The 9,164-nt window shown below is 50.6% G+C and overlaps 1 protein-coding gene across 2 annotated transcripts; it reads left to right on the forward strand.

Moving 5' to 3' along the window:
• The first annotated feature begins 316 nt into the window (after positions 1-316).
• On the forward strand, positions 317-4,493 carry Mospd3 (motile sperm domain containing 3). 2 transcript variants are annotated; one of them, XM_052168358.1, is made up of 6 exons: positions 317-403; positions 845-1,117; positions 1,335-1,410; positions 1,581-1,810; positions 3,605-3,769; positions 3,862-4,084. In XM_052168358.1, exons 2-6 carry the CDS (start codon positions 913-915, stop codon positions 3,891-3,893), a joined length of 708 nt encoding a protein of 235 aa, XP_052024318.1. In that variant the 5' UTR covers positions 317-403; positions 845-912; the 3' UTR covers positions 3,894-4,084. The 2 variants fall into 2 exon arrangements, with proteins under 2 accessions (XP_052024318.1, XP_052024319.1); XM_052168359.1 differs by lacking the exons at positions 317-403; positions 3,605-3,769; positions 3,862-4,084 and adding an exon at positions 4,293-4,493 and having other exon boundaries at positions 428-1,117.
• Positions 4,494-9,164: the final 4,671 nt, after the last annotated feature.

Consider the following 9,164-nt stretch of genomic DNA (forward strand, 5'->3'; position numbering starts at 1 on the left):
CGAAGCTGGTTAAGATTCCTGCCACATCCAATTCTGCGTATTGATTACTGACTTAATCAGGAAGGAAAGAAAAGCGAAATGGATTTTAAAAAATATCTACTATCGGATGACCTCAAAATAGCCAGATAAACAAACGCTAGGTAGTAGCCCAGTCCGGCCTCTCCCACCTAATCTCAGAAGGAACACAGCACACAAAAAATTCTTACCCAAGATCAAGCCAATCAGTGGTGCCGAGGGGGCGTGTTTGGTCTTTAAAGAGCACCAATCAGCGTACACCGGGGCGGAAGGGATACAGCATCCACCAATGAGAGAGGCCGTACGGCGGAAGTGCATAAAGGAACTCTCGGGAAGATGGCGCCCTTAGTCTGGGCACAAGTTGACTGGAGGAAACTTTGACCGCAAGGTGATTATCACAGTACGAGCGGCTATTCACAGGCGGAATCCGGGCAGGGCACAGGCCGAGCTTAAGGAGAGGGGTCGGGGACACAGTTCGGTGACCTGGAGATCAGGCGCTCTCAAGGGAGCGGAGTCCGTCCGTCCGGAGACCGGAGCGGGAAGACCCGGAAAAGGCGCGGCCAGAGACGGGGCAGGTTTACTGCTCCCCAGACCGGAAGACCCGGATTGGGAAGCGTCGAGGCGGGACGGAGTGTAGCCGGGTGGGCGTGGCCACTGCGCTGCGGTTTGGGGGCGGGACCTGGGGCCCAGCTGGCAGGGGAAGAGGTTTGGGAACCCGGGCCTGGGGCTGCAGGATCCACGTCTAGCGGGGTTCCAAGGCAGCGGTGACATCAGGCCTCGCTCTGCTCATGGTCTCACCCTGCCCTCTTTTCGTCCCCCGCGCCACTAGCCCTAAACTCTAAGACCCTCTTGTCCTCCTGAGCTCTGCCCTCGGATGTCCGACCGCCCAGAGCCTGCATGCGCCGTGGGGCGCCCCAGGACCAGGAGCTGGTGGGTCCGGGGGCCCCTGGGCGGGGGTCCCGGGGCTCCCCTCCTTCCTCAGGACCCGTTGTCCCGGTGCTGGTCTTTCCCCCGGATCTAGTATTCAGGGCGGACCAAAGAAGTGGACCCCGGCAGCTGCTGACCCTCTACAACCCCACGGGAACTGCGCTTCGCTTCCGAGGTGAAGAGTCCGGGCGCTTAGAGCTAGGGATCTGGGGTTTGGTAGCAGGATACGGAACGACTGTGTGGGCTGGAGGAATTAGTCAAGAGGCAAGATGCCTAGCTTTGGGTCTGAAAAAAGATCATGCCCGTCTCTGGTGTTGCTGACCTAAGGGACCCTGGTGAAGCGCTCTAAGTAAAACTTGCTTAAGATCTCTTCGCGTATCTTTATCCGACAGTTCTGTGTACAGCACCTGCCAAGTATACGGTGTTCGATGCCGAGGGATATGTGAAGCCTCAGTCCTGCATTGACATGTAAGTGGGGAGGTCGGGGAAGCAGCCGGGCGTCACGGTGGCCACCTGTTGCCTGTGGTCTGAGAATCTTTTCACCTGCTGACCGCAGTCACCCTGGAAAAAGTTTCTGGGGAGGAGATCTGGATTTACCTGGTTGGTTGCCTCTCTCTTCCTTTCTCCCAATGGGTCAGTGTGATACGGCACGTGGCCCCCATCCCCAGCCACTATGACGTCCAGGACCGATTCCGCATTGAGCTGTCTGAGGACGGGGCCGAGGGCCGAGTGGTTGGAAGAAAAGACATCACTTCTGTTCTGCGGGCCCCAGCATACCCCCTGGAGCTTCAGGGACATTCTGAGCCAACGCCCAACCCAGGGCCTCCTACATGGACAGGACCAACCCCAGCCAGACATCTTCAGGAGAGTGAGTTGAACAGATTCTTTTGGTGTATGTGTGGTATTGCATATGTGTATTATGTAAGTATATGCATGTGAATGCTAATGCCTGTATTTGGACGCATGTGCAATCTCTCCTCACCTTTAGTTTTTTTTGAGACAGTCTCTCTCACTGAACCTAATATACATTTATTTGCTTAGGCTGGATGGCCAGTGCAATCCAGAGTCCACCTGCCTCCACCGCCCAACCACTGGGATTATAGACATACACTTCCATGCCCAGGTTTAAGAATGTTCTGGAGAACTGAACTCAGGTTCCCATGCTTGCACGGTCAGCCATTTACTAACTGAGTCATCTCTCCACCAGTTTTGTTTTTCTGCAGTACTAGGCATTGGCCTTGGACCTAAGGCATACCAGGCAAGCGCTCTATTGCTGAACTATAACCCCAGCCCTGCAGTAGGGACTCCTGAATTCTGTAGGGAGAGAAGAAGCAGTAGCATTACCCTAGAAATAAACTAAACCGGGTTTGAAGTAGTCTCTGGGTTCAGGGGTGTGTGTGTGTGTGTGTGTGTCTGTCTGTCTGTCTGTGTCTTTCTCTGTGTGTGTATATAGATGATCCTGGTTGAGGTTTTCCATCAGGTAAGAGGAAGAAGACTTTGCAGTTGCCTTGGTTTCTAGCTTCTAATCAGAGGGACAAGCTATTCTCCAGCTCCAACTACAGTGGCTCTTATCAGGTGCCAGCTACATTCAGTTCAATGAAAAACCTGCACTGAGCAGTCAGCTCTTGTGTGCTGGGTATGAGAGATACAGAGGTCCCTGCCTGTCAGCCCAGGACATTGAGAACATAGAATAGAAGGCAGGAGGAAGTGGGGACCAGAGGACAGAGCTTCTTATGGCTTCAGGACAGGGGCACCAAGGAGAAGAGAGCATTCTCAGGGTACCTTTAGAAGATAATAGAATGTAAACACAGGGGCTGGAGAGATGGCTCAGTGGTTAAGAGCACTGACTGCTCTTCCAGAGGTCCTGAGTTCAATTCCCAGCAACCACATGGTAGCTTAAAACCATCTGTAATGAGATCTGATGCCCTCTTCTGGTGTGTGTCTGTAGACAGCAACAGTGTGCTCATATCTATAATAAAATAAATATTAAAAAAATGTAAACACAAAGACATGATGGCACAAACCTGGGATTACACCACATGGGCATTTGGGAGCAAGGAAGGAGGATTGCAGGTTCGAAGCCAGCCTGAGCTACGTAGTAATACTTAGAAAAACATCTGAATAAGAGTGTTGGGAAGACAGCCCAGTTGGTAAAGTGTCTGCTGCATAAGAACAAGGGCCCGAGTTCATTCCCCGGCAGCTGGTGACATGCTGGCAGTGTGTCTGTAATCCCAGTTCTGAGGATGCAGGGACAGGCAGATCCGTGGTGCTGGCTGAGCAGTCAGCCCGTCTAACAGACAAGTTCCCGTCCCAGTGAGAGCCCTGTTCCTCAACACAAGTCAGATGGCACCCGAGGTGGATTTCTGGCCGCCGTACGTAGCACACACGTACGTGTCCATGTACCCACCCACCCACTCACCCACACACACTCAAGAAAGATAACCAGAGCCGGACATGGTGTTGTACATTTGTAATCCCAGCACTTGGGAGGGGGAGGCAGGAGGATCAGAAATTCAAGACTCGCTCTTGCATACGTAGTGAGTTTGTGGCCATCTTAGGCTACATGCATGTGAATCAACCCTAAACAAAGTGGTTTCATCTCCCTGTCCATCCCGACCGCTGAGACACCGCGGCCCCCGGTACTCATCGCCCCCCTTTGCAGACGCCCCCCCACAGCTGGCCACCAGCTCCTTCCTGCTGTTCTTGCTGACCGGTGTCATCTCCGTGGCCTTCCTGCTGCTGCCTCTGCAGGACGAACTGGGCAGCCAGCTGCCTCAAGTCCTGCATGTGTCCCTGGGGCAGAAGCTGGTTGCGGCCTATGTCTTAGGTGAGAACGGTAGAGGAGCACAGGGCCCACTTCCGGAGAGAGGGCAGGAAGAGGAAGACTCCTCCATGGACTCTTTCTTTTTCCACCTTCAGGCCTCCTCACCATGGTGTTCCTCCGGACCTGAGCTCTTAGCCGAGCCCACCTCCCCCACCCTCTCCTTCGCAGGCAGGGACCTAAGGCAGCCACTGTGACGATTGCACCTTGCTCCCCCTCCCTCCTCCCACCCACCCATGGATTGTCGGCCTCCCCACAACAAACACCCAGGGATTTATACTCATTTTCCAAGTTGAATAAAATAAATTTCAAAAATCAAAATGGGAAATGTAGGATGCTTATCCCAAACTTCTTACTTCTTTTAAGTGTGTGTGTGTGTGTGTGTGTGTGTGCGCGCGCGCGGTGTGGTGTGTGTCCCTGATTCTTGGGGATTCCAGCATGGACTGGAGGCCAGCAGCTCTCTAGAGATCCTCGAGATATCCAGCCTTGGCGATCTCAGTAACTGCCGGACCCTTGGTCTTTCCTCCAGGACACAGCCATAGTCAGACCCCGACCACAGCCTGTGCTACACACCAGGCCCTCCCCTCCATTTACACAGGTGCACATTCTATCAGTTCTTCTCCTTGGAGAATCCCGCCCTACACTATAACAACCGGTTTGAAGCAGACAGAGCCGCTTTGCAAGGCTGCACACATGCCATCCCCTTGGGTACTTTGCTGACTTTAGAACTCCCTCCCTCTCTCCCTCTCTCCTTCCCTCCCTTCCTTCCTTCCTCTCTTTTTCTTTTGTTTTGGCTTTATTTTTGAGACAACCCCCTTGCCCACCTCCCCACCCAACTAGCTCCCAGCTGGTTTTGAACTTCTCCACCCCCCTGCCTTACCCCTTTAAGTAGGCTTTTGAAAATGCTACTTGGTTGTCACTGTTTTTAACATTCGTTTGTTTTGGGGGGAAGGGCGTTGGCGCAAGCCTCCAAGCAGAGGTCAGAGGACAGTTCCTGGGACTCAGACCTCTACTTCTCCCGGTTCCAGAGATCAAACTCAGGTCATCAGCCTTGGTGGCAAGCACCTTTATTCACTGAATATCCTGACAGCCCCAGACCCATTTTGTTGATTCCACTTTGTTTTGTGAGAGAATCTTCATGTAGCCCAGGCTAGCCTCTGTTAGATAGCTGAGGCTAACCTGGAATCTCCAGTTCTGCTTCCAGCTCCTGAGTGCTGGGATTAGAGGCACGTGTCACCTCGTCCCTCATTTCTGTGGAACCGGGAAGACACCCAGAACCCTGAGCCCAGCGGGCAAGCACCCAAGCAGCAGGGCTGCATACCCAGGCCTCTCCATTGGTTCCAGGCTCTTTTAAAAAGTTAATTATAAAAAAATGTATGTGTCTTGTGTTACTCTGAGTGTGTGTGTGTGTGCGTGTGCCATGGGCAAGCAGACACTCAACCAAGCCAGCAGATCGTGTCGGATCTCCTGGAACTGGAATCACAGGTGGTTGTGAGCTGCCCAACATGGCCCTGGGAACTGAACCCTGCTGCTTGGAAAGAACAGTCAAAGCTCTTTCCCTGCCAAAGCCATCTCAGCCCCAGGCTGGCTCTTTAGGACCTCTGCTCACCTGGGACAGGAACCCCAAGGCCCCTGCAGGCATCTGGGGTGGGGGTGGGGTGGGGGGATGGCCTGACACATGACCTCACTCTGTGTGGTAGACTGAGGCGGTCCGAAGACAGGGTCTTCAGAAGGCATCATCTGGTGCCTGCCTGCCCTCCTTCAGAGGCAGGGAAGGGGTGGAGGGGCAGGACCTGGGGACACCAGACAGATGGGTGATTTGCAACCAAGAACCAGCAAGATAACTAACCTAGGACAGATGCAGTCTGTTGCACTGACAGATGTTCAGTTTCCCCAGCTTGGCTGTGGGGGCTTTGGGACTTTCACACTCCCCTAGCAACGTGTGTGCGTGTGTGTGTGTGTGTGTGTGTGTGTGTGTGTGTGTCTGCGTGTATGTCTGTGTGTCCGTGTGTGTGTGTGTCTGTCTGTGTGTGTCTGTGAGTGTGTGTGTCTGAGTGTGTGTGTGTCTGTGTGTGTGTCTGTGAGTGTGTGTGTCTTGACTGTGTGTGTGTGTGTCTGCGTGTGTCTGCGTGTATGTCTGTGTGTCTGTGTGAGTGTGTGTGTCTGAGTGTGTGTGTGTATGTACATGTAGAGGTCAGAGGTCAACCTCAGGGATCTTCTCAGTTGCTCTTCACCTTATTTTTTATTTTATTTAAATTTGCACACATTTAATTTATGGGATGGAGCATACTTGCGTGCCGCAGTGTGTGAGGAGCTCAGAGGACAACTTGCAGGAGTTGCTCTCTCTTCCACCATGTGGATCCCAGGGATTGAACTCAGGTGCTTGGGCTTGGCAGCAATCGCCTTTAGCCACTGAACCATCTTGCTGGCTCCACCATCCTAGTTTTGAGATGGAGTCTCTCCCTCCGTTTTTGTTTGTTTGTTTGTTTGGTTGGCTTTTTGGTTTTTTGGATTTGGTTTTTTCAAGACAGGATTTCTCTGTGTAGACCTGGCTGTCCTGGAACTCACTCTGTAGACCAGGCTGGCCTCGAACTCAGAAATCCACCTGCCTCTGCCTCCCAAGTGCTGGGATTACGAGCATGTGCCACCATAGCCCGGCTTATACGTTTTTGTTTTGTTTTTTTTTTTTTAAGATTTTATTTATACGAGTACACTGCAGGTGTCTTCAGACACACCAGAAGATATCATTAGATTCCCCTACAGATGGTTGTGAGCCACCATGTGGTTGCTGGGATTTGAACTCAGGACCTCTGGAAGAGCAGTCAGTGCTCTTTTAACCGCTGAGCCATCTCTCCAGCCCATAGTTATTTTTAATATTGTTTTTTATTTCATTATTTGTTTGTATGTGCCGTGTGTGTGTGTGTGTGTGTGTGTGTGTGTGTATGTGTGTGTGTGTCTGTGGGGGGGGTGATGGTGAAGACCCAAAAGAAGGCCTCAGATACCCCTCCCATCTTTTCTCTCTCTCTCTCTCTGTTTTTTTTCTTTTTTTTGTTTTTTTTTTGTTTTTTTTTGTTTGTTTTTTGTTGTTGTTGTTTGTTTTTGAGATTAAAGGTGTTAAAGGCGTGCACCACCACTGCCCGGCACTCTCTTTCTTTTTTAAAGATTTACTTATTTATTTTATAAATAGCTGTCTTGAGACACACCAGAAATGGGCATCGGATCCCATTACAGATGGTTGTGAGCCACCGTGTGGTTGCTGGGAATTGAACTCAGGACCTCTAGAAGAGCAGTCAGCGCTCGTAACCACTAAGCCATCTCTCCATTCCCCCTACCTCCCATCTTTTCTATCGTTGCAATGAAACACCATGACCAAGTCAATTTATCAGACCAAGCATTTATTTTGGGCTTGTTCTCTAAGATGATGATGATAGAGCTCATGATGATAGAGCGGACAGAGCCGGTAACGGGGCTGGGGCAGCAGCTGAGAGTTCACATCTTGAACCACAAGCATGAAGCAGGGAATGGCATTAGTCTGCTGGCTCCTCAGATCCCACCCCAGTGACACACCTCTGTGGCCAACAGCCACCGACGAGAGACCAAGTAAGTATTCAACACCAGGACAGCTCACTCAAACCACCACACTCCACCAGCTGGAGTGACAGGCAGCGGTGAACCACCAGACGTGGGCACTGGGGATCTAATTCACATGTTCTGAAAGAGAACAGTAGGTGTTCTTAAGCACAGAGAGACCTGCCTCTGCTTCCCAGTGGTATTTTGCAATAGGGTCCTGCTATGTAGTCCTGGTTTGGAACCTTTTTTTGGAGACAGAGTCCCACTATGTAGTTTTGTAGAGCAGGCTGGCTCTGCCTGGAATCAAAGTTGTGCAACACCATGCCTGGCGATGGACCTTTCGTTTTCTTTTAATTTTTTTTTTTCTTTTCAGGCCACACAGATGACTTAGTGGTTAAGAGCACTCGCTGCTCTTGCAGAGCACCCAGGTCTGGTCCTCAGCATCCACAGGGCGGGTCACAACCAACTATAACTCCAGTTCCAGGGACTCTGTCACCTTCCTCTGAATCCCTGGGCACATAGTGGACGCACCTACATGCATGCACTCATATGAGTAAAGGAGAAACAAATACATCTTTTAAAACTGTCTACATAGCATAAACACCCCATTCTGCCTGGCAGGTGCTGGCTTGCTCAGTTCTTCGTTTTAACTCAGCATTAAAGGTTGTCTACCTAACAATACACTCTATAACCCTACCACTCAGGAAGCTGGGTCAGTAGGAGCTTGAGTTCAAAGCTACAGTGAACCCTTCCGTGTCTTCAGAAGAAAAGACAAGAAAAGGCTAGATGAGCTGGGCGGTGGTGGTGCACGCCTTTAATCCAGCACTTGGGAGGCAGAGGCAGGCAGATTTCTGAGTTCGAGTCCAACCTGGTCTACAGAGTGAGTTCCAGGACAGCCAGGGCTACACAGAGAAACACAAACAAACAAACAAACAAACAAAAACAAAAAAAACAAAAAGAAAGAAAATAAAAGAAGCCCCTGGTTCTGGAAAGACTCAGCACAGCAGTACAGGGAAAACTAAAACAGGGAAGTGGGAAGGGGTGGATGGGGGAATAGGGGGAGGGAAGAGGGCTTATGGGATTTTTGGGGAGTGGGGAGCCAGAAAAGGGGAAATCATTTGAAATGTAAATAAAAATATTTCGAATAAAAAATAAACATTTACTGATAAAAAAGAAAAGGCTAGGTGTGGTGGCTCAAGCCTTTAACTCCTGGAGGCAGAAGCAGGTGGATTCAGAGTTCAAGGTCAGCCTGGTGTACAGATTGAGTTCTAGGACTCCTGGGGCTACATAATGAGAATCTGTCTCAAAACAGGTGTGTGTGTGTGTGTGTATGTGTGTGTGTGTGTGTGTGTGTGTAAAAGAGGGGGAGGGGAGGGAGAAAGGTAGAAAGGGAGGGGGAGATGGCTTAGCTAGTCAAGACACCTGCCAGCAAGCCTAGTGATCTGATTCTAGAGACCCATATATGAAATAAATAAAACTACAATAAATTAATAATTTTTAAATACAAAGAGAAAGAAATACCATCGTGCAAACATCTCCTTACCTATAGCCCACACAGCGAGGTCTCCACCCTCACTGGACAAAGGTTGGCCATAGAGGATCCCAGAGATGACAGGGTCAACCTAAGCGGTATGTGACCAGTCTCATAGGGGTCCACACCGTGTGTGAGTACATGTGTGTGCACTCGCATGCGGAGGTCAGAGGTCAAGCTTGGGCGTGGCTCCTCAGCACCTGTCCACCTTACTTTTCATCTTAAAGTATTTTTTAACATTTGTTTATTTAGTGTGTGTGTGTATATATATATATACACTTGCTCACCCACGCGTGAGCA

The sequence above is a fragment of the Apodemus sylvaticus genome, chromosome 22 (genome assembly GCF_947179515.1).
Source record: "Apodemus sylvaticus chromosome 22, mApoSyl1.1, whole genome shotgun sequence".
NCBI lineage: Eukaryota > Metazoa > Chordata > Mammalia > Rodentia > Muridae > Apodemus > Apodemus sylvaticus.